The following is a 25,055-nucleotide window of genomic DNA, read 5'->3' as shown; positions in this document are numbered from 1 at the left end:
AAATCGTGGGCCCCAAAGGAAGCTTCATGCTGGGAGTTTGTTACTGCCCACTGGGTGAAAGGTTAGAGGATGATGTAAAACCAGCAGAAGAATTAAGGAAAGAAGCTAGATGAAATAACTGTGTCGTTACAGGGGTTTTTAACTACCTACAGATTGGGTCAATCAAAGCAGGAGAAAGAGACTGAGTTTCTAGATGAACCTACCGCAGAGGAGAGGTGATCCTGGGCTGGGTCTTAACCAGGGCTTGAATTCAGCAGGAGCTCCAGAACCTCCAGCCAGGGTCTGCATGCAGTGGGGACTTCTCTCCCGGGTGCACACAGATCCTGGGGCATATGCAAATGAGATATGCTGTTGAGCTCCTGCACCTTTTTTCCTACAAAACAATCCCTGGTCCTAACTAAGTAATGCTCAAGATCTGGTGAGAGATATAACACCAGCTGCAAATAGTGACCATAATGCTATTAAGTTTAGCTTTTATGTAAATAGGGAGTGATCAAAAAAGAGATCCAACACAACCACATTTAACTTTAGAGGGGGTAACTGAAGCTGCAAGGAAAGGTAAGGTGGGTCAAATCCCTTTAGGAAGCTTGGAGACTATTTAAAACGACAACCCTGGAAGCTCAGATAAAATGTATACCGCACATTAGGAAAGGTACGGACAGGTATAAAAAAGGCCCCCACGATTAACAAACCAAGTAACAGAAGTAGTAAATGTAAGAAGGATTCCTTTAAGCACTGGAAGGCTAGTCTGCGTGGGGCGAATAAAAGGGCGCACAGGTTTGGCAAATAAAATACAAGGTGGCATTCAGCAAGCAAAAAGGGACTATGAGGGACACATTGCAAAAAACATCAAGACCAACAATACACATTTCTTTGAGTGCATTAGAAGCAGAAAACCAGCCAGGGAGGCCGTGGAGTCCTTGGATGACCAAGGGGTGAAAGGATCACTAAAGGAGGACAGGGAAATGGCAGAGAAGTTGAATGCATTTTTGCCTCTGTCTTCACTGTGGAAGAGGGGAGATGCATTCCGAGCACTAAAAGTTATGAAGAGAAAATGTTTGCAAGCCTGCTTTTAGCACAGCCCCCAACTGAGCAAGGCATTCAAAAGAAATGGGCAGAACACGTTTCCTCTGTCACTCCCTTCCAAATGTTGAAATGCAGGAGAACATTTTAGGTCTCTACAGAGTTGCCTTTATGTTGCAGTTCCCTCCAGCTCCTGAGGCCAAGCACCTGGCTAATGGCTGCCTCCTCCAGACCCCAGCTAAGAGGTCCGTCTGCCCTGATGGACTCCGCACCAAAGAGAGCCTCCTCCTGCCGGCCAGGGGTTTTATCCCCCCCCGCCCCGCTGACCCTGTTAGGCCAGCTCAAGGAAGCTTTTCCTGAAGTCTCCAGAAGGTTCCTCCTGAAGGCCTGTGAAGTCCAAGTCCTTCTTCCAAGTCCGAGGAGGAAAGGCTGAAGGAGCTGGGCACGCTTAGCCTGAAGAGAAGGCAGCTGAGAGGTGTCAGCACCATCATCTTCAAGGGCTGTCATGGAGAGAATGGTGTGGAATTGTTTTCTGTGGCCCCAAAAGGTAGGACCAGAACCAACGGGTTGAAATTAAATTAAAAGAGTTTTCTACTGTCAAGACAGCGTGCGATTGCAATAAAAAAGGCCAACACCATGCTGGGAATTATTAGGAAGGGAATTGAAAACAAATCAGCCAGTATCATAATGCCCCTGTATAAATCGATGGTGCGGTCTCATTTGGAATACTGTGTGCAATTCTGGTCACCGCACCTCAAAAAGGATATTATAGCATTGGAAAAAGTCCAGAACAGGGCAACTAGAATGTTTAAAGGTTGGAACACTTTCCCTATGAAGAAGGGTTAAAACACTTGGGGCTCTTTAGCTTGGAGAAAGAAGTACTTTTCTCCCTTTCTCACAATACAAGAACTCGTGGGCATTCAATGAAATTGCTGAGCAGTCAGGTTAAAACGGATAAACGGAAGTACTTCTTCACCCAAAGGGTGATTAACATGTGGAATTCACTGCCACAGGAGGTGGTGGCGGCTACAAGCATAGCCAGCTTCAAGAGGGGATTGTATAAAAATATGGAGCAGAGGTCCATCAGTGGCTATTAGCCACAGTGTGTGTGTGTGTATATATATATATATTGGCCATCATCCCCATATGAACCCCAGAGGGCACTGAGGTCAGTCGGAAAAAATAAAATGACTATCCCTGGGCCGAGAGAGGTCAAGCTCCAGAACACCAGAGCACGGACCTTCTCAGCTGCAGCCCCTGCCTTGTGGAATCAGCTTCCGGAGGAGGTGCGGGCCCTGCGGAACCTTGATCAGTTCCACAGGGCCTGCAAAACTGTCCTCTTCAAACGAGCATACACCAGCTGCTGAATTACTGTGAATTAAGGACCCGCCAGCATGGTCCTGTTTCAAGGACCTGCATTATCATGGAATTACTAAACTGGCAGACCAGCGTCAGAATGCCACCACTGCTGCCAGATTAACTTAAATTAATTTAAATTAACTTAAATTATGTATTCTTAATTATTAACTGGTTTTTATAATGTTTAAATGCTTTTATTGTTAAATTTAAAGTTTTTATCTATTATTGTACATGTATAAAAGGTTGTTAGCCGCCCTGAGCCACCTAGGTGGGGAGGGCGGGATACAAATAAATATTATTATTGTTATTATGTGTGACAGAGAGTGTTGGACTGGATTGGCCATTGGCCTGATCCAACATGACTTCTCTTATGTTCTTACTAAACATTAGGAAGAACTTCCTGACAGTCAGAGTGATTCCTCAGTGGAACAGGCTTCCTCCTCGGGAGGAGGTGGGCTCTCCTTCCTTGGAGGTTTTTAAAGAGAGCCTAGATGGCCATCTGACAGCAATGAAGATCCTGTGAATTTAGGGGGCGGTATTTGTGAGTTTCCTGCATTGTGCGGGGAGTTGAACTAGATGACTCTGGAGGTCTCTTCCAACTCTTATGAATCTATGACTCTAAGTCCTTCTAGTCTAGTTTGGTGTAGTGGTTAAGTTTGTGGACTCTTATCTAAGAGAAGCAGGCTTGATTCCCCACTCTTCCACTTTTACCTGCTGGGATGGTCTTGGGCCAGCCGTAGCTCTCACAGAGCTGTTCTTGAAAGGGCAGCTTCTCTGAAAGCTCTCTCAGTCCCACCCACCTCATAAGGTGTCTGTTGTGGGGGAGGAAGATAAAGGAAATTGTGAGCCGCTCTGAGACTCTGCGTGGAGGGCGGAATATAAATCCACTGTTGTCTTCTTTCTCCAAATCTTTATTCCCTGTTGGGGGAGGGGTTGGCCCATCCAACTGTCTCTAGCTAAACCTCTTAGCAACTGTATAAAGGTGGGCTAAGTCTGGAAAGCAAAGGAACTGCCCTCCCCTTAGGGTGGCTCCTGGCCAAGGTACCCCTGCTTTCCCTAGAATCATACGATCCTAGAGTTGGAAGGGACCTCCAGGGTCATCTAGTCCAACTCCCTGTACAATGCAAGACATTCACAAATACCTCTCCCCACCCCACAAGTGGTGACATACACTTTAGCCCACCACCCTCCCCCAAAGAGTGACGTATTTGTGCAACGTCCCCAAAGTGATGTTGTTTCTGGATGACATCGTTGTACCAGGGACATTGCATGCTTTTGGGACAAACTTTATGATTCTGAAGCCAAAAAACCCCCAGAGTTTTGCCACAAAACCAGAGCATCTGCTCTGTCGTGGCTGATGTAACTTCCAGGTGACAACGCCAGCTTCATGAGCGGCTTCCATCATTCTCCCCCCCTCCATTTTATCCTCATGACAACCCCAGCTTCTAGAGGATAAAATGGAGGGGGGGATGATGGAAGCCGCTCTGAGTCCCCACTCAGGAGGGAGGGAGGGGAATGCCCTGCTGCCTTGTCCTGAGCTCAGGGCCCATCAGCTCCGCTGGGTTAGCCTGAGAGCCAGATCTCTCCATCCCTTTGCGGCCCCTGACATATCATCGTAGAGATGTCTCCCTCTGCTCCTGTCATGTGCTGGGGGTGGGAGGTTCCTTGGAGAGCTGTTCAGAAGCTTCAACTGAGCCATGCACTGCTGCTGCTGCTCAGAGACTCCCTGCATCTCCTGGCTCTGTGCAGGGCTGGGCATGGAAGTGAGACCAGCCGGACTGTGCTGGAGAGCACAGCCACCCCAGGGCCTCCACCATTGCACCCCCCTCCCTCCCTCCTTCCTTGGAATGCTCGCCTGATGCCTTGGATGGAAAGGAGGAAGCAGAAGATACTGCGATGCAGTTTTACATCACTTTACTGTATGAAGAGAGCAGGTATCTTTTGGGACAGGGGCTGCTTTTTGTTTGCTTTAATCAGAACTGTTCTAATTATTGCTTGTAAGCCCTGCTGAGCCAAGAGCAGAGGTGGGGTCTTTGTCCTGCAGGCCCCTGCTGTGGGGCACCTTCTCCTCCGGAACAACAGGCGGCCACCCCCCCCTCCCCACACTAACCACAGCCTGCTCTTCCATGCACTACCAGCACATTAGCTGCTCTGGCTAATTCATTTATGGGTAACATTAATTACCATGTTGCTCATTAATGGATGAAATCTTCATTGGTTTCATTGATCAGCAGGACTTGTTAGCTGGCCTAACCAATGGCAGAGGTAACGAGCTCTCTTATTGGCAGATCAATTAATGCAATCAATTCCTGGCCAGCGGCTGCCACTCGCTTCAGCGCCTGGGAGGAGGAGGAGGGCAGAGGCAAGCTGTCTTCCTCTCCCTGGAGCAGCACCTGGCTCTGCAGGCCCCGTCTGCCCTCCCACACACACAACAAGGAAGAAGCCCCTTCCATTCCCTTGCTGTTCCCAGCCTCTGCCTGCTCTTTTGGCCTGCTTGAGACTGCCTGAGCCCAAGGGTGACCTGATCTGCCGAAAGGGCGCTCTCGCCTGCCCAAGACTGCTTGCTCAGAGGGACTAACAGCAAAGCAGTCTGTTCACTCCACAATCTCCAGCTCTTTGCCTGGCCCCACGGGACTCTCCTGCAAGTGCTCTTCAGAGGAAACCCACTTCCAGAAGAAGAGGAAAGCCGGACTGGGCCAGGCGAGCCATTCCATAGGGCAAGGGCTCCCTCTTGAAAGGACCAAAAAGAGCTGCTGGTGGGAGAGGGAAGATGCCCAGACCTCCCTGCCCAGGAAAAGAGGGAGAGGGCCGCCAAGGGACATGCCACTAGGGCAGGGGGAGGGCAAGCCCCCAGAGCATCAAGGTCTGCCACTCTCCTTGGGCATCTCCCTCCCCTCCTGGGTTCTTATTGTTAGTGACAGAAGATTCCGGGCCCAGTCCACAGAAGAAGAGAAGGAGAAGAGGCTGAAGTTAGACCCCAGTGTCCTTCACTACCCGAAGGAGTCTCAGAGCGGCTGGCCATCTCCTTTCCCTTCCCCTTCCCCTCCCCACCACAGACACCCTGGGAGAGAGGGGGGGCTGAGAGAGCTCTGACAGAAGCTGCTCTTGAGCGGAACAGGTGGAGATGGAGGTTTGATAAAAGTCCTCACTCCAAGAAGGAAGGCTCTCTTGCTGCTGGTTCTCTGAAGGGAACAGACTTCTGAGAAATGGTCACTTGCGGTGGCTTGTGGGATGTCGATAGGGACCTGGTAACTTTTTAAGATCATTACTGCCTGCCCTATTTTAACATCTAGAAAAGGGAAAGAGGATTGTGTTTATGACCAATTTTCTTTCAAAATCCATTTGCTCATCTAGTGCTGTGCTTCAAGATACGTGTAAACATTTTCTTTCCAATAAATGTTTGTTTGTTTTTGACTTTGGAGTTTGGCTCTCATTCTCTGTGCCACCTAGACCCCCCCCCCCCCCCCGTCTCGGCCAGGTTAGTGCAAAAGGGGCCCCCAGGCTGGGAGGAAAGCAGGCAGTGTTGTCCGTGGCGAGCCCCAAAGTGGTCATTGATCCCCATGGGAACCAGGCTCTGAGTAATGGAGGACACAGAGGCAGGGCTGGAAAGGGCCCTGGTGGAAGGGGCGGGCAAATCAAAGCCGGCTGAATGATGACCGTGGCCCAGGAAGCACAGCAGGGCCGGCCACGAAATGCCATGGCTTGGGACGCGGAGGCAAACCACCTTGGAACAGAAGAGAAGCCCATCCAGTCCAACCAGAAACCCTGAAACTCGGCCGGGGCTGCCAGAAGCCAGCACAGAAGCAAATGCCTTGCTGCTCAGGGAGCCAGAGGGGCCCGACAAGTGCCAAAGGTCATCCGTTCAGGCCCCAGCCTCTAGCCAGGTGGACCAAGGGCAGCATCCCTCTGTGCAGAAGCCCCACCCCCAGCCAGTCCCCTCACTTCCCAGGGAATGGGAAAGCCCCACCCCCAGCACACCCCCCCTCTGCTGTGTCACACCCAGCGGTACGGAAAGGACGCCAAGAACCGCCCCCCCCCCCACAAGAAAGCACATCCTGTCATGGCTGAACTATAAATCTGGGAAGACTCCAATCATTTCTAGACCAGGGAATAGTATCACAAAAGTACTTTTTAAACTAATTACCTGCATTCCAAATTGCTGCCCTTAATGAGTCTTCTTTTGCCCAGGACTTAGGAGAGAAAAAGCTACCTTTGGAGCACAGTAATTACCGCTTTCCCTTTCAAACTTCTAACTGGAGATCAATGCTGCATTTTAAGACTCATTGATTTACAATTAGCCTGGCTTCCCTGCTAAAGTGTTTTCAAGCAGAGTTTACTTTTATTTTACTCTGAAATCTCAGAGATCTGGTTCTTGGATTTCACGTCCTCGTGAGACACATGCTGGAACGTCAAAAAGGAAGAGGCGCACTCAACGGGAGGGAACAAGGGCCACGAAAGGAAAGAACATGAGAGGCAGTCGGACAAGCCCCTGATTCACCACTCAGGTATTTACTACTCAGGCCTGTCGTATGTGACACACAACCACGACCGGTTCATAAGTTGGTTGTGTGTGAAAGTAGGAATCTGGCCATGCTCTGGATCAGAGTTTGAAGCTAGTCAAAGCTCTAAGTGAAACAAGGGATAATAAAGCACTACCTCGTCGCTGCGCTGTGGTGCTGTGTTCAGAATACATCATTGGAATACAACATCACCACTTACGGACTCCCTGGGACAAATTTGAACCAGGGATCCGTGAAGATTTAGAGCAGGGGTGGTCAAGGGTAGCTCTCCAGATGTTTTTTGCCTACAACTCCCATCAGCCCCAGCCACTGGCCATGCTGGCTGGGGCTGACGGGAGTTGTAGGCAAAAAACATCTGGAGAGCTACCCTTGGCCATCCCTGATTTAGAGAACCGTTCTTCGTTTAATGGACATTAAGCTGTAATTGAAATATTTGGAATGGTAGTCCTTGTTCTATTGTCAGGGTATGCATGCTTTTAGTGTTTTGTATGAGAGTGTTTAAGACGAATATGATTTTTGTCTAAATTGCGTTTCATTGCATCAGCTTGGAGGCTGGGTGTGGTTTTTCCCCTGCCTCCAGCCACACCCCTCAGCTCTTGGGAGCATCTGGGAAGGAAAGAGAGACATTTGTTGGGATGGAAGAGCCTGGCTGGATCCTACCAGTTCCCTGTCTAGTCCAACCCCTTCCTGCTTCATGCAGCAACCAAGGTCCCCACAGGAGATGACGGTGCCCATCACTCACCTCAGCTGGTAGCGCTGGCGGGGCTCTCCTTCTGGAACCTGCCTGACCTCCAAGAGCAGAAGTCCCCACCCTAGGGAGCCCACGTGCAAGGGAGAAGACTGGCCCCCCACCTGCTTTCCCCAAGGCCTCCCCCCTCCTTTTTCTAATGGGAAAAAATGGAAGTTTGGGGGAACTCCCATGAAATATTTTCTCCTTTTAAAGCCCAGCTGGGCATGCTGCAGACCTCTGCCGCTCTTGAATCCAAGGGGACCTTCTGCCCCTCCTCAGGGTGGGAAGCAGGCAGGGCTCTCACCCCTTCTCAGCATTTGGAGGCCTCTGGCATGCCTCCCCCCCCTCCCTCTAGCCACAGGGAGCGGTTTATCCCCAGACTGGGCAACTAGGAGCTCACTGCCCTGCCTTGCAGGAAGGAGGTGGGGCAGAAACCTCAGAGGAAAACTGTGGAAGTCCCCCTGAGACCAGAGCTTGCTCTTGCCATTGGCCAAAAGGCAGCTCTGCAGGGTGCTGAAGCTGCACAGGAGGCATCAACTGGCAGCTTTCTTGCACTCCTGGGCCGGCCATATTTGCAATTTTGCTTGTACAAAAGTAAGTCATTTATAACGTTTGATGATTTCCATAAATATGTTGCAGTTTTGTATGCTAAGTTCTAATGTTGTTTTGATAGGACAGCAAGTATCGCATATAAATCAGTTCCCTTTCCCCACCCCACGCATGCCTTGTGACCTATTCCTCCTTCAACTCAGGCCCCGAGCGAAGCCTGCTTCCAAGCAGAAGAGCAGGAGCGTGGGGCCTCTGTGGCTCCTCTGAAGGGCTCCGCCTGGGTCCCCCCTTTCCACAGGGCCAGCTGAGGCCCAGCCCAGCCCGTGACCCCAACTCCCCGTGGGGGCTTGGCCCGCCAATGCCCGTCCTGGGCTGCAAGCCGCCTCGAGGACTGCAGCTGTCGCTGGCCAAGGAAGCCAGAGGTCCGATCTCAGGGCTGCGGACCTGACAAGAGGCTGGCCCCAGAGAGGCCCTTGGGTCTTGCCCCCACCCAAAGAAAGCACATCTGTCCAGCCTGCTCTGAGACCGGCAGAGCCCAGCAGAAACCTCCTGGTTCGACCCCGTTTATAATCTTCACTAAGTAGCACAAGGACCCATAAATTATAGATCTTCCACAGCAGTCAATATATACACAGTCAAGAATAACATGTGGAAAACTGCACAGAGAAGAGAGTCTTGATCCTTCGCTCAGAATACCTGAAGCACACAAGTGAGTTCCTCCCAATACTGCCCAGGTCCTCCGACCAGGGTCCCATCAGCCGCTGCTCTGCTGATCTAGCTGTATCCCCAGACTAGGCCATGAGCAGCTTGGTCCAGTTTAAAGGCCAGGAGATCCCCGGCAATTCACAGCCCAGCAAGAGAGATCCGCCTGAGCTTTGCTTGGCTCAACATTGCCCCCCCCCCCCAACAGACTCTCCACACTTGGGGGGGAAGCTGCTCTCACTGCACACCGGGCCGAGAGTTGCGCAGCCAACCAAAAGACAGCTTTTGGCTGCACTGCAAGGTGAAAAGGGCGGCAAGGAGACGAACTGTCCAAACAAGCAACAATGGGGTGGGGGGTGGTGGCCTGCACCCTTGGAGGGAGCTCTCTGGCGTTCTCCGTTTCCAACCTCTGGCAAACCCCTGGACTCACCTTCCCTCCCTTTGCCTGTTGCCCACCTCCCATCTCACAGGACTGCTCTCTGCAGGGGAAGCAGCCTTTGGGAGGGGAGTCAGCAGCTGAGGCGACCCCTCTTGGGGGGCACCCCCTTCCCAGCTGAGGGCGGCAGAGCAAGCGGCCTGCCTGTGATGCAGCGAAGGGTTAATGCGGAGCCCCTCCTTAGCAGGGGTCACTCAAGCGACACTGATGTGAATCAATGTTCCTTTTGTGAACACATTACTTGGCAGAAACTGGCTTTTTGTAGCCCCCTTAAATGAAGCCTGCAAAACAAAGGGAGGGGGGGATGTCCTTCAAACAAAAGGAGGAGGTGAAAATAAAGAGAGACCCGCCTGCACTTTATTCTCTTTCATAGAAGCAAATGCATTTGGGGCTTTTTATACATTAATCAATCAATATCACCAACTGTACATCAGCAGCGCAGCCAAGTTATGAACGACCTTGTTGGCAAAGAGGACACGCCGCCGAATGCTCACAGAACCGCTCTGACTTTTGCCCCGCCCCACATTCCTGCCTGGGAGGCCGGCTGGCCGACCCACCCCGACCGGGCCTGCAGTGCTCCCACCCCCAGACCCCAAGACAGCCAGCTTGGCTTTGGGCACGAGGGGAGGCCAGTTCTGGGAGAAGCACCAGCCACAGCCTCTCCCTGTCCAGTGTGCAGAACCAGAACAACCGGGGCTTACCGCTAACCACACCCTTGTTGGGCCTTGTCTACTGTGCAGGCAGCCGAGGCTCCAACCTGCCGCAGAAGACTCTACCAGCAGCAGCAGCACAGCTCCCCCCCCCCCCCCACAACAGAGAGAGCTGGGAGAGAATGAGGTCTGGCCCAAGAGGTCACAGGAGGGGAAGATCCATCCCGGTTCTCCAGGTTAGAGTTGGCCACTCTCAGCCATCGCCCCAGGCTGCTTTCTGATCCAGACGTGGGACCTACTTTCCAGCACCTGCTTGCAAAGCAGTAAGAACACCTTTGTCTCTGCTGAGTGTTTAGAACCCGCTGCCCTTCCTGAGCCAAGGTCCTGTGGTCCCCCCCCCCCCCCCGGCTAGCTCTGCTTGCCCCTCGGCCTCAGGGCCGACTGCCCCAGAGAGCAGCAAGCTGCCACCGGAGCATTTGAGCAGGCCTGAGCAGCCCCCAAAGGCCCCCACCACGGGCAGCCAGCCTGACCCCAGCCCAAAGAGGAACATGCAGGAGGAGGAGGAGGCAAACCCAAAAGGGAACTCAAAATAATGTTGCTGACTGTAGGAGAAGGATGGAGAGAGAGCCCCATTTGGCAAAAGGAGGCAGACTTTAAAGAAATGGAGATTGGGGTGCAACACGTCTGAACTATTGTTCTGAGCATGCTCACACAAGGCGTGGGTTTTTTTTTTTTTTGAAACATTCACATTGGTACTCTGGAACTCTTGCTATCATTTGGAAGGGTCCCAGATGAAAAGCCCCCCAGTAGTGTCTGGTGAGGATGCAAGCCCCTCCCCTGCTGAGCCTGGCTGGTTGCTCTAGGGAGGCAGCTGCCAACAGCACCCCAGTCCATCCCCAGATGTTTGCCCTCAGCTGCTGCCCAGTGGAGGCTGCCCCCTCCCCTCCCCGCCCAGGCCCAGTGCAGAGTGCTTCTCGGGTCCCCTCAGCTGATGCCCTCAACTGCGCTGAAGACACAAGAGGCTTGCTCCTTTCTCGTGGCGCCCTGCAGACCAAACCCACCACAGAACCCCTCCCTCCGCTGCAGCCACACCGGGAGCAACCAGGCCTCCCTGGCTTGCTGGATCTGAACACAGACCTTCTCCTCTCTTCCTCAGGTGACAAAGGGAACGTCAGAACAGCAGAGGCAGCAGCACCAGCAGAGGGGGACAGGCCCCGCTCTCCTGCCCGTGAAGCTCTTCAGGCCAAAGCAGCAGCAGATGGCAGTGAGCCAATGAGAAGCCAGCCCAACATGGTTTGCTAGCCTCCGTTCAGGCTCCTGAAGGCCAGGCCCATCTCAGGACTTACGGCACGGAAAGCAGCAAGGCTGCAGCTGCCAGGAGCCTCCAGGTGAGACGGATGGATGCCCTCCTCCCCAGCCCTGGCCCACCCGTGCCCTGCAAGAGCCTCTTCCCAGGCTGCCAAGGGGGCGGGATGCGGCCACCACAGCCAGCAGGGAGAGAGAGAGAAAACCCAGTTGGGGGGACTGCAAAGAACTACCTCCTCCAGCAAGGCTCTCAAACCCTGCCCCCGCCCGTACAGCAGCAAGGCGAGGGAAAGGTTCCCTGCAGAGAAGCCCCCCCCTCCCTCCCTCCCCAAGGGCTCCCCAGCTCAGCCGACTGCTCCATGTGGCTTTTGGATGATGCAGCAGCCAAGGAAGGAAAGCCTCCTGGAAGGAATCAGCAGCTGGAGCTTCCTCTCTTGCTGCTTAATGAAAGCCAGGAGCTGCTGCCGCTGACAAGTGTCTGGCTGGGCTGGCCTTGAGGAGATTCCTGCCACGTCTCGGAGCAGCAGGCCTTCGTGCCGCAATAATAATAATAATAATAATAACTTTATTTTTATATCCCGCCCTCCCCCGCCGAGGCGGGCTCAGGGCGGCTAACAGACATGGAGATCCCATGATTCATGTAAAACAATGTAAACAATTTTAAATATATCAATTGCATAATAAATTATTTAAAATAGATAAAATGTATAAAATGGGTGCTAAAATACTGTAATCATAATATCCACAAGATGGCTAGATGTCCACACGTCAGATTAATCGGGTTCTATCTCGAAAGCCAGCTGGAAAAGAAATGTTTTGCAAGCCCTGCGGAATTGGTTCAGGTCCCGCAGGGCTCGCACCATCTCTGGAAGGTGGTTCCACCAACGTGGGGCCATCACTGAGAAGGCCTGCTCCCTAGTAGCCTTCAACCTAGCATCTCTTGGCCCAGGGATTGTTAGTAAGTTCTGAGACCTAGATCTCAGTGCTCTCTGGGGCACATATGGGGAGAGGCGGTCCCTTAGGTAGGCAGGTCCTCGGCCATATAGGGCTTTAAAGGTAATAACCAGCACTTTATAGCGAACACGGTACACAACCGGCAGCCAATGCAGATCCTGCAGCCCAGGCCACGCAGGTTCCCACCGTGGTAGTCCCTCCAGCAGCCTGGCCGCCGTGTTCTGGACTACCTGAAGTCTCCGTGTTCGGTATAAGGGCAGCCCCATGTAGCCCCAATCCTGCTCGCTGCTCCCTGCCCGCCAGAGGTTGCCCCCCGGGCCCCTCCCTTGCTTGACTTTAATGAACAGGAAAGGAAAAGGACCTGCAGAGAGCGAGCCAGGGCAGGCCACCCCCTGGAGCCACTGACCGGCTCTGCTGCCCCAAAGCCTAGGAAGCAACACGCCATGTCCAGTGTCTTGGGACTATTCCTGCAGCCACAAACGAAGCCAGACGGCCAGAGTGGCGCCATGGAGCCCCAGGTTCAAACTCCCACTGAGGACCAGCTGCTCTCTCTCTTAGCCTCACCTACCTCAAAGGGCTGTTGTCAGGAGGGGAAAACAGAGGAGGGGCCTGGAAACTGCTTGGGGTCCTCATCGAATGTGTGTGCAGAAAGGGCCATCAAGTTGCAGCTGGCCTTGGTGAGCCCATCAAGGGGCCTTCCAGGCCAGTGAGAAGCAGAGAGGGGCTGGCTGTGGCCTGACTCTGCAGAGTCCAGCAAGGGGCCTTCCAGGCCAGTGAGAAGGAGAGAGGGGCTGGCCATGGTCTCCCTCTTCAGAGCCTTCCTTGGTGGTCTCCTTCCAAGACTTATGATGAGCCCAGCAAGGGGCCTTCCAGGCCAGTGAGGAGCAGAGAGGGGCTGGCCGTGGCCTGACTCTGCAGAGCCCAGCAAGGGGTCTTCTAGGCCAGTGAGAAGCAGAGCGGGGCTGGCTGTGGCCTGCCTCTGCAGAGTCTTCCGAGGTGGTTGCCCTTCTAAGACTTATGGTGAGCCCAGCAAGGGGCCTTCCAAGCAAGTGAGGAGCAGTGGTGGTTGGCCATGGCCTACCTCTTCAGAGCCTTCCTTGGTGGTCTCCTTCCAAGACTTATAATGAGCCCAGCAAGGGGCCTTCCAGGCCAGTGAGGAGCAGAGAGGGGCTGGCCGTGGCCTGACTCTGCAGAGCCTTCCTTGGTGGTCTCCCTTCCAAGACTTATGGTGAGCCCAGCAAGGGGCCTTCCAGGCAAGTGAGGAGCAGAGCGGGGCTGGCCGTGGCCTGACTCTGCAAAGCCTTCCGAGGTGGTTGCCCTTCCAAGACTTATGGTGAGCCCAGCAAGGGGCCTTCCAGGCAAGTGAGGAGCAGAGCGGGGCTGGCCGTGGCCTGACTCTGCAAAGCCTTCCGAGGTGGTTGCCCTTCCAAGACTTATGGTGAGCCCAGCAAGGGGCCTTCCAGGCAAGTGAGGAGCAGAGAGGGGCTGGCTGTGGCCTGACTCTGCAGAGCCTTCCTTGGTGGTCTCCCTTCCAAGACTTATGGTGAGCCCAGCAAGGGGCCTTCCAGGCCAGTGAGGAGCAGAGAGGGGCTGGCCGTGGCCTGACTCTGCAGAGCCCTTTTTCTGCTTTGCTTCCAATACCAGGCCAGGTCATGCTGGGCCCCCTCCCCTCCTATAATACAATATAAACAACTCTCTGTGGGGACCTCCCTGGCACGCTTGCATTCTGCCACAACAGACAGGAGAGCATCCGATGCTGCTGGAGGGAAGAAGAGGCCGTGGTCCAGCCGGGCAAGAGGGAAACAACAAGGGTTTCACATGACTGGAAAAGAAGTCTGCCATGTTTTTCTCTAAAGCCTGGCTCAAGGTCTGCGAATGTGAACGACCCACACTCTGCACATGACCCTCCATGCGGAGAGCCTGCCTCTCAGGCCACACGGCGCAAGAGTGGCATGTCTGCCAGGCTGAGCCCCTCCAGGCACGAGGCAAAGACCAAGGGACAAGGGTGCTTGCTGGACGTGGCTTCCACATGCACCACCACACCCACACTGTTCTCACCCTGGGCACAGCCCAGTTCCCTCCTGCAGCAGGAAGAAGGGGCCAGCTGGAGAGCAGCATGTGACACGGAGCTCTTGCCTAGACTACCCCAGTGGGAACAGTCAAGGGACAAGTTGCCCCTGGCCACAGGCCAGGCCAGCAGGTGCCAACACCTCCTTCCTTGGAGCCAGCCGGATGCGGAAGGAGGAGAGCCAAAGACAGCAAGTGGCAGCTGTGAGCACCCTCAGCCATGGGGGGGGGGGGGGAGCCAGGACTCACAGATCTCACCCAGGGCCTGGGAGGACCAGGAGAGACGCCTGCAAAGAACAAGCCCTGGGCAGAGCCTGCTCCCACCCACTCGGGAGATATGCAGACTGGCTGGTACCACTGCGTCATGCACAGGGAAAAGGGCTCTGCCCTGCTCCCCCCGCCCCCAGGTGGCCTCTTCCACCCTGGGCCTCTGCAGCCTTCCATCCGCTTCCCCAGCCCCTCCTCTCCTCAGTGACTTTTCTCTCTCCCTGAGGTCAGAAAAGCCCCCAGACAATGCCTCATGAAAAGAGCTCTCTCTCTCTTCCCTTTGGCTGGCCAAGGGGCTGCAAGGCAGGCAGTCAAGAGCCAGGGGAGAAAGGCCCCCTTGCTGGGCGCTCCTCTGCCCATTACAAGCCCAAGGCTTGGGTACGGGGGGGGGGGCAGGGAGTGTAGTATTCTTTGGACCACAGAGGTCGCCCTGCCCTCCTCCCCCCTGCTGGGGCCAGTCTGTGGTCACAAAGGAATTGGAGCAGGTCATGAACCAGCTTCATCAGGCCAGCTACTGACTGCCCCCCCTCCCCTGGGAGTAGGCCAGCATGTGCCAGGAGCAGGGGTGGGGCAGGAGATATGAGGGAGAATAAAAAGCAAGTCCCAGCCCTCCAGTCACACACAGACACCCCGCAAACTCCCCGGGGCTCCTGTGGGTCCAGCTAAGCCAGCAGCAGGCTTGGACCAGTCCTGTAGCAATGCTAGCCCAGCAAGCGAGGGCAAGGCCAAGAGGCGTGCACCCCATCCTCCTCCTCAGGGGCGGAAGGAAGGAAGGAAGGAAGGAAGGAAGGAAGGAAGGAAGGAAGGAAGGAAGGAAGGAAGGCCACTTGCTTGCTCGCTGACTCACCCCCCTCGGGCGCAGCAGGGCACTTCCGGATGGCGAAGATCTGGGCCAGGTCCTCCTCCTCCTCCGGGAGACCCTTCTGCAGGCGCTGCAGCTTGCGCAGGCTCTCGCCCCGCTGGTGCTTCATGGAGCGCACGTGCTGGAGGAGGTTCAGCTTGGCCTTGGTGGAGTAGTTGCAGAGGATGCAGTGGTAGTAGCAGTTCTCCCCCTCCTCCACGCTGCTCTCGTGGTGCTGAAGGTGCTGCAGGGGGGCAAAGGGGGCATCAGGTGAGCAACAGAGGTGCCCGGGGAGAAGGTTCACACACACACTCCAGGGCAGCAAGGATCAGCAGCCTCTTGGTTGGTCAGCCCTGCCCTCCCCCAGGACCCCCCCCCCCCTTGCTGCAGTCCTCCTTTTCTCCCACCTCTCTCTGCTGTGGGGAGGGGAGGGGGAAAGCAGGCAGGGTCCCTGTTTCAAACCAAAGACTCAGGCTGCACCTGAAAGACAAGGGCCTGGATCGCCCCCCCCTCCCATGTTAACCCTGCTGAACGTCTCCTGTGAGAAACAGCTCCCCTCAGAAGGCAGCCTGGCAGCAGTCACCCCGGGAAAGCAAGCCCTGCTTCTCTCCTACCCCGCGGGAGGGGTCTTTCAGGTGCTGCCTGAGTCTTTGATTTGAAAGAGGGACGCTGCCTGCCTGGGGGAGTGCAGGGCCAGCTCACTGACAAGTGAAGCAGCCCATCAGCATGTGAGCCCCCCCCCCATCACAAGTGCCAGAGGAACACCCTGGGCCGGCTTCTGCCGCCCATTCTCGGGCCAACAGCCCTCAGCATCGTTCCGAGGCAGGCCACACTCACAAGGAAGGCCCCAGCCTGGACTCCACCCAGCCACATCCTGGCGGGGGCCGGGAGAGCCCCAGGCAAGCAAGTCCCCCTCACACACAGGGGGAGCCACCCCTTGACCAAGAGGACCCTCCCTGCTGCTGCACCACAGCCCCTCCCTCCGTGCCCCCCCAGGTCCAGAGAGCAGGCCTCACCTCCACGCCCCATTTGCAGCTAGCACAGGGAGCAGAGAGACCCCGGGGGGAAAGAGGGGGAGACTGTTAAGCCTAAACTGGGAAACCTGCTCAAATCTCTGCTCACCAGGAATGGGGGGGGGCACCTTGGGCCATTCACCCCCCTCTCAGCTTCACCTCCGCCCCAGAGCTCTGGGGAGGATAAAAGGGCTCCCGAGAGAACACAAAGGGAACACAATGCTTTGGCTAAAATATATTCCTTCGACTGGCTCTTTAAAAAAAGAAACCATAAATCTGGAAGGGAATAGCCCCCCACCCCAATAATAGGAAGCGTCTAGCATATGAATCTTCTTCAGTCATGGAATGTAAAATGCTAACCACAAGGAGCCCAAATTTCCCTTACAAGCAGAAACACACATTCTACCAGCACCCCTCCGCCATGAAGCATCGTGTCTCCGGCTTCCCTCCTGTGGGCAAACAGTTCCCCACCCTTCCTGCAGCCAAGGTCACCCCCTGGGAAAGGTCAGTGGGGCACGGGAACCCAGGGCTCCCTCAAGGGGCATCAAGGGGCCTGGCAGCGGCAGCAGTAGCCCACCTGCTAGGAGGGAAGAGGAAACTGCCCGCCTGGCTGGGATTATCACATCCCACAGGGAAGGGAAGATGTGGCTGCCGCACAGAGGAGGGCTTCCTTGCAATTGTGGGTGGGAAGGTACCAGCTGGGCATTAGGGACAGTAAGGAAAGAGTAGTTCAGCAGTGGAGTGGGTACCTCAGGAGGTGTTGAGCTCCGCCTCACTTCAAGCAGCAGCAACTACAAATATAAACCAAAACTATAAACTGCTCTGGGCTTAGGAAAACATGAAATGATCGGGCATCGCAAGCTTCTCCCCCGTGCCCCCAGGTCTACTCAGACTGGCTGTGGGTTCCCAGGTTAGAGTACTCACTAGGCACCAGTTCTCAGGTCCATTCAGCAGAGACATTCTGACTCAAAGCATCAATCTTTTATTTGCAAGGTCACACAACTCCAACAGGGAACAGCTTCTAACTGGCCATATAAATGCTGAAAAGTGAAACTGAGCTCCACTCCATGAAAATACATTGCAACACAAACAAGGCTGCAAGGAAAACATGGAATGGATTTTCCATTAAGGTCTCTGTGTCCAGACAGACTACTCTATCAGACAGACTACGCTATGTAGAGCAAGGGTGTCAAACATGCGGCCCAGGGGCCAAATCAGGCCCTCGGAGGGCTCCTATCAGGTCCCTGAGAGATTGGCTGTCATCTGCTTCCTTCTCTCTTTCTCTTGCTTCCTTCTGCACCACAGCTTGCTTTGCCAGGCTTGCTCAATCACACATAAGCTACAGAGCAAAGTCTCTATTTTTTCCATTGGCTGAGGCTCCTCCCCCTCCTGGTCCCCTGGGGAAGGAAGGAAAGAGTCAGAGCTTCCTTTGCCCAGTTCTCTGGATCCCATGGGAGAGATACAAAGACCAATGAGTGATAATGTTTTAAGCATGTTTTATTTTTTTAAAATCCTTGTGTTTGTCTGTACCCTTTATAAAGTTTATACCTCTGCTACCTAATCTTAAAAAGGTAAACACATGGCCCGGCCCAACAAGGTCACATTTATGTCAGATTTGGCCCTCATGACAAACGAGTTTGACACCCCTGAGCTAAAGTGCAATTCCAGATGGACCTCAATGGAAAATCCATCCCATGTTTTCCTTGCAGTTTTGCAAGCCCAGAATTGCTTTCTGCTTCAGCCTGCAAAGACAAGGCAGAAGGAGCTGGGACCCTGGGCAGCCTGGTAGCTTGAAAAGATGAGGGCAGGAGAGGGGAAGGGGAGGTGGGAAAGAGCCCCACCGGGCTGCTTAAAGTCCTGGGCAGACTGGTTCTGGCCCGTGGGCCAGACACTTGACGCCCCTGCTCTAGGCTGATCCTGCACTGATCAGGGAGTTGAACTAGCAGCCTCTACGGCCGCTGCCAACACTGTCATTCCATGGCTCTATAACTGGAAGGGAAGTCAGAGGGAGCCCTGAGAGAAAAACCAAGTCAGGAAGCAGTTAATCAGATAAGTGGCCCAGAAAAGACTTCATAGGCATTCACAATTAGGAGGGGCTATGTTTCTTTATTTTGTGCTTATTTACTTGATCAAATTTGTATCCTGCCCTCCCCGGGAGGGCTCAGGGGGGCCAACAACAACAAATTAAACCACCAGTCATAAAACCAAGCTGTGCGTTTTTAATTACTCTGAATGTGCGGGGGGAGGGGTTAGATGATTACGAAGGGGCCTGAGGGACCCACACAGGGGCTGGAGGGGGGGCCCAGAGCCTCAGCCCAGACCAGGCAGCACGAAGGCACAGGGCCTGCAGGGGGGTGGCTGCAGCTCTGCTCAGGCAGGCCACCAAGCGCCTCCTTGTAGGCAAAGGCAGGAGGATGTCCCAAAGGGCTTCAGGGCTGTGTTAGCCGGGCAGGCAGCCTAGGATTTCTGATGGATGCTCCTTGGTCACCGTTCTATCCTGTCCTTGCAAGGAACTCCGGGGTGGCTCTTCCAGTCCTCCCTCATGTAAAGTAGGCTAGGGGGGGAGGGGCTGGCCCATCATGGTCCACAAGCAGCCAGGCTGAGCCCATCCATGCAAGTGCCAGGTTGCGCTGGAGCTGGGTCCATCTGGAATTGCACTTTCCCACTGGCCAGCCCGGCTTCAGGGCCTGCCCAGCACGGGGGGGGGGGGGCCAAGGAGGGCACCAGGCAGCAGCCACCACTACAATGCTGCATCAGAAAGTGGGGGGAGGGTTCTGAGACCCCAGCGGGGGAAGGATGGGACTTATGAGCAATCCTAAATGCTCTCAGTTTTTGGTGAGATCCCAGATGACACCCCCCCCTCCCCACCAGGGGCCTCCCCCAATGCCACCTGCTTTGCCAGGTCAAGGCTGACCTCACAGAGCAGCACCAACGAGGGCTGCAACGATTCCTCCCCCTCCTCTGGGGCTGATGCCAGGATTCCTGTTGAGCAGACAAGCGGGGGAGCCAATCTGCCCACCCCACTCCTGGGGCTGCAGTCTTGCCATGCCTGCCTCCCCCACTCAGATTCTTCCCTGGGCCAAGGGCTCTTCTAGGGTGCCCGTTCTCCCTCCCAGGTGAGCTGGGAAGGCACTGGGGCACATGTGAGGACAGCCTGCCCTTCCTTCTCTCTTGCTGCGGGAAAACTGTTGGCCTGCCCAGTGGGAGGCTATCTGAACCCCGGGGGTGGGTGGTGGGTGGTAATCCCTTATTAAGTGGCTGATGCAATCCACATGCTGCCTCACCTTTGTGCCTGCCAAGATCTATTCTGCACGGGGGGGGGGGGGGGGGGGATGACGTGAAGAAGAAGACTGAAGACTGCAGATTTATACCCCGCCCTTCTCTCTGAATCAGAGACTCAGAGCAGCTTACAATCTCCTATATCTTTTCCCCCACAACAGACACCCTGTGAGGTGGGGGCAGATTTATACCCCACCCTTCTCCCTGAATCAGAGACTCAGAGCGGCTCACAATCTCCTCTATCTTCTCCCCCCACAACAGACACCCTGGGAGGTGGGTGGGGCTGAGAGGGCTCTCACAGCAGCTGCCCTTTCAAGGACAACCTCTGCCAGAGCTCTGGCTGACCCAAGGCCATTCCAGCAGTTGCAAGTGGCAGAGTGGGGAATCAAACCCAGTTCTCCCAGGTAAGAGTCCGCACACTTCACCACAACACCCAGCTGGCCCACCAAATGTGGACAGGCTCCTGCCAGGGAGGGGCAACCGCCCAGCCGAGTGGCCCCAGACTCTGGGAGTGGGGGTGGGGTGGGGGCTTTTCTGCTCAGCAGGAGATCACGCTCCCCTCCAGCCTCTCTGCTGGGAGCTTGCAGGAGGGCAATCAACTCCGCCAGGAGCCTGGAGCAGCAGCAGCAACCGAGGGGGAGGACGTGTGGCCAGAACCCTCCCATGCCCGCTGCTGGGACCAACTCCCTTCCAGGAGCCAAGGCAGGCACAGGCGTCCTCTTGCAGAAGCAGGAATGCTGGCCTCTTCCCAGGTCAGTAAGGCCTCACTGTATGTGGCCTTTGCTCGCCTCCATCCCTCCTTCCCATCTCTTGCAGTTGAGGGGCTCACAGGAGCCCCAAGTCCTGCTGCTGAATCTGAATCTGCTTAAGCACCCCCATTCCCAATAACTGAAGCCAGTAGCCGGCAGGTGGGCTTGTGCTCCACCCCCCAGGCCTCATTAAAACCCAGTCCTGCTCAGCCTAAAGACAGGGAGCTCCGCATAGATTTTACTGAACGCTAAATCAACCAGCAAGCACAGCCAGCAAACTCTGTGGCACTTTAACTTTAAATAATGCAATAATTATTGAATTTCCTTTTTATAACTGAAGTGCTGGAATGTAAACAATGGGGCTGTAATTGCAGGAAGGGGGGATCAATAGAGGCAATCGTTTTCAGCCATGTTAATTGTAAATACAATTGTTCCAAGATGTCAGCCTTGTTCCTCTCGCTCCCAGAATCACCCTAACGGATGACAGAGTCCAACTTTCCCATTACAGCTGTTCGTTCCTTTAAGAGGTTCTCAATCAGGTCTGATCAATCTGTCAAGATAATGCATGGAGTAAGTAAGACTCTTCCAAACACAAACGCCCAATCAATAGCCCCAGCCCGCTTAATGAGGAGGGGCTCAAGCCCACAGGGAGGCCAAAGCCCCACTTCAGCAGGCCGGCCGGCTAAACGGATCCGTCCTTAACGAGGCGGCGGCTCTGCAGGCAGGCTTCCCAGAGCCGCCCAGCCCCCTCCTCACCCCTCACCCCCTGGGGAGAGCTGGACATGCAGCGAGACTCTTCTTCCCCGCCCAGCCCTTCCAGGCACGCCAATTAATCATTCATTATAGCCATTCCGAGAGGGAGACTGGTCCAACGTTAGGTGGGCAGGCAGAGGACATCCAACCGCACAGGCAGCCATGGGAGCAGGCAAGGAGGGCGCTCCTCCCAGAAGCAGGCTGTCCACCAAAGACCACCTTGCCTTCTGTGCACGACTGCTGACACATCAGCCTTGGGCCACGACACCCAGCATGGCGAACAGCAATACCAGAAGCTTGAAGAGCAGCCTAAAACTCTGAAACTGAGCCCCATCAATAACCCACACAGCAGATAGTCAAGGAGGCCTTCACCTGCAGGGAGTCTGGAAGGGGGACACCACAGCCCCCCCCTCCATCTTCTGGAAGGCCAACAGGAAGGGGGGCTGCCTGGAACACCAGGAAGCAGGGAGGTGGAATAAATGGACATGGGGGTCCCCCACAAGGATGGTTACTGGGACCACAGAGATTTAACCGTCTGCAAACAACCTGCAACTGGGTGATGAGCAGTGTAGTGGTGAAGTCTGCAGATGGCGGGGGGGGGGGGGGCGCTGTCAAGCCCCGGCCAACTTCTGGCAGCCCTGAAGGGCTTATAAGGCCAGAGAGGGGGAACAGAGGGGGCTTGCCATCGCATGCCTTGACTGCAGAGTGCAAGTGTTATAACTCCATGTGCAGCTGTGTTGAAAAAGGCAAAGTCCATGCTGCATTCTTAGGAAATGCACTGAAAACGAAATGGCTAATATGGTACTGCCCTTGTACAAGGCTGTGGTGAGGCCTGGGTTGTGTGCCGTTTGGGCCGCCGTATCTCAAAAAGAATAATGCAGAGCTGGGCAGAAGCACCGAAGGCAGAAGGCAAACAAGATGCTCCAGGGGTTAGAGACGCCAAGCTAAAGCGTCCAAGACAACTTTGAGTTTGGGGCAAAGGACAAGGGGTAACAGTGGGATGGAAGCCAATGCAGTCATGCAGGGGGCAGAGCCAGTTTTTTCTCCTTCTCTTATAAGACCAGATTCAGGGACACCCAAGGAAGCCGATAAGCAACAGATTCAGGAAAGACCAAAGGGAATCCCGGTCAGACTGTGGGATATGCTTGTGGGGGCTGCAGGGGTTAGCCACGTTCATGGGGAAGGACTCTTGTTGCAGCGCAAGGCTCTGGAGAGCTACAGACTCCATCTTCAAGGACCCCTGGTGTGGCACAAGGTGTGGAGAGCACCACGAGCACCACCAGCTCCAGTTTGTGGGGCAACCCCAAGGCTGACTGTGGCTACAGTTCCACACTGCCTCGCCTTCCCCTGTGCCGGAGCTGGGGTTGAGGCTAACAGCAGGATGGTGTCTACTTCACAAATAAATGCACCTGGATGGTTTCTGGGCTTGTGCACTCCTCTGGCAAAGTGGCCTGGTCGTTCTCTGAATCCATATTTTGTCATCACACCCAGACAACCAGCTCCAGCTGGGGTTGAGAGGAGAACCAGCCATAGTTTGCAGTTGAAATGGAATGAGAAATGGTGAGCGGAGGCCAAAGGGAGAAGAGCCCAGACAAGGCTGAGCATTTGCCCACACTCATTCCTGGGACAAACAAGGGGCTCCTGTCTGAATCCTCCTCCTGAATTAGTCTGGGCGATCCTCCGCTACACACACAGGCTTCACCCCCTCTTATCCAGACCTCCCCAGCACTCTAACTTTGGACAACTGGCAAAACCAGACTTCCCTTGACTGGGTTCAACCGATCCTGCCTTAGAAAGGCCTCTTCGGCTGCACTCAGCTCTTCTGGCCTTAATTGTTTTGCTGTGACTGAAACTGGATCAGGTCTGTAGTGACTTTTTTGCATCCTCCTTAAATTGTTATGACACAGATTACCACACAGATCTCCAGAAAGAAGCTGAGTTTGGAGACATTCACCATTTCTGTTTAAGTGGTTCAGTCAATATTGGAATTTATAAAGTGATGCACACTGGAACAAAACCCCCTAATTGTAAATACATACTGATGGGGTCTGGACTGAATGATACTGAGATGGAAAGATCTTGGGGTTGTAGTATAAAGCTGGATGAAAAGGTCAACCCAGGGTGTAGTGGTGATGCAAAAGGCAAACTCCATGCTAGCAATTATTAGAAAAGAGATTGAAAATAAAACCGCCAACACTATAGTGCCCCTAATTAAAGCTATGGTGCTGCCACATTTGGAGCACTGCATGTAGTCCCAGGCCCTGGTATCTCAAAAAAGGAGACAGTTCTTTAGCTGTCCAGCCGTGGGCATCAACATCCTCGCTCATCCACCCTAGCGAGCCCACAGAGGGCCAATTTATTTATTAGATTTCTTTTTTAGTTGCCCAAGGGTCTCGCGGCAGCTTACAACCTAAGAACCAATACAAATAAGGAAAGGCAGTGGCTTTGAATATGGCGACACATGGTCTTTATCGTCCCCCCCTCCCCAAATACCTCCCCTCCATACAAACAGGGTTGGCACCTTTTTCATTCAGTGATGCAAAAATCACCGAGAGAAGGGAAGGGATGCATGTCACAAGCAAAATCCACCCATTCACCTCAGCACTAATCAGAACTCAGTCTGCCTAAACATTAATAAATAATGTCCACCTCTGTTTGGTTTTTCAGAGTGTGCTCCAAAAACAGCAGCCCAGGTGCATTATTTCTCCAACCTCCATCTGTTTTCTGGTGGGGGTGGGGAAGATTCCACTTTGCTTTTCAGGCATTTCCCACAGTGTTATCATCTAAAGTTGTTTCTCTGTCTGGTTTCCTGATACATTCCAAGATGGCAGAAGTGATGCAGCTGGGACGAGGGGGAAGCTGAGACAGAACTGCTGACGACAAGAGTGTTGGCTTGGCTTTTCCAAAAGTGCTGATGTTGCTGTGTGAGAGAACTGTACGAGTGCTTAGAGCCTGCTGGAGAGGGGTTTCTGATTACTTCTGTGTGTGTTTTTGTCTGGTTTGTTGCTGAGGGAGGGCCTGTTTGTTGAGGGTGGTTGCTGGTCACACCCTCTCCAGTTGCTCTGGCTGTTGAGTCAGAAATGGAGGCTGTAAGCCTTTAAATGGCAAGGCTCCTCCCTCATGCTGTAAGACTTGAGGAGGGCAGATGTTAGCCCAATTTTTAAAAAAGAGAGGAGGGATGACCTAGGAAACTAGAGGCCAGTCAGTCTGATCTCTGTCCCAGGGGAGATACTGGAGCAGATTTTAAAGGGATCAGTCTCTGCAAGCATCTGAAGCACAGCTTGGTAATCCGGGGGAGTCAGCATGGATCTGCCCCCAACAGGTCCTGCCAGACCAACCTCAATTCCTTCTTTGATTGAGTGATGCTTGCTGGATCGAGGGGATGCTGTTGGACAGGGTCCCCCATGATGTTCTGATGGGTAAACTGTACACTGGACTCTGGGATAGTGAGGTGGGTAAGGGACTGGTTGGGGAACCATACTTAAAGAGTAGTTGTCAATGGCATTTCATCTGAATGCAGGGAGGTATCCGTGGGGTGCCACAGGGCTTGGTTCTTGGCCTGGTACTTTTCAGTATTTCCATCAGTGATTTGGATGAGGGTGTGGAGGAGCTACTCATTAAATTTGCAGATAACACCAAATTGGGAGGAGCAGTGAACACACCAGCAGATATAGAATTCAACCAGATCTGAACATGCTGGAAAAGTGAACAAGATACAATTTAACTAGGATAAGTGCCGAGTTCTACATCTGGGTAACAAAAATAAGGAACATGCATACTGGATGGGGGATACACTTCTGGGTAGCAGTGTGTGAGAACAAGATCTTGAGGCATGGGTGGACTGCAAGCTAAATATGA

The 25,055-nt window shown here is 54.0% G+C and overlaps 2 protein-coding genes across 2 annotated transcripts in view; one reads left to right on the top strand and one right to left on the bottom strand.

Moving 5' to 3' along the window:
* Positions 1–7,711, top strand: part of DHX38 (DEAH-box helicase 38) — a 138,613-nt gene extending 130,902 nt beyond the window's left edge. The window contains exon 27 of the mRNA XM_060253938.1: positions 7,701–7,711. The gene's annotated coding sequence lies outside the window, so the exon portion shown is untranslated. The remainder of the gene's footprint in view (positions 1–7,700) is intronic.
* The window catches only part of ZFHX3 (zinc finger homeobox 3), a 90,353-nt gene that overhangs the window by 33,463 nt on the left and 31,835 nt on the right, over positions 1–25,055 (bottom strand). The window contains exon 3 of the mRNA XM_060253937.1: positions 15,410–15,647. Within this exon, the coding sequence (XP_060109920.1) occupies positions 15,410–15,647 (238 nt within the window). The remainder of the gene's footprint in view (positions 1–15,409; positions 15,648–25,055) is intronic.

This window comes from Heteronotia binoei, chromosome 14, assembly GCF_032191835.1.
Source record: "Heteronotia binoei isolate CCM8104 ecotype False Entrance Well chromosome 14, APGP_CSIRO_Hbin_v1, whole genome shotgun sequence".
NCBI classification, from domain to species: domain Eukaryota; kingdom Metazoa; phylum Chordata; class Lepidosauria; order Squamata; family Gekkonidae; genus Heteronotia; species Heteronotia binoei.
This window is presented reverse-complemented; position numbering and strand designations above follow the sequence as displayed.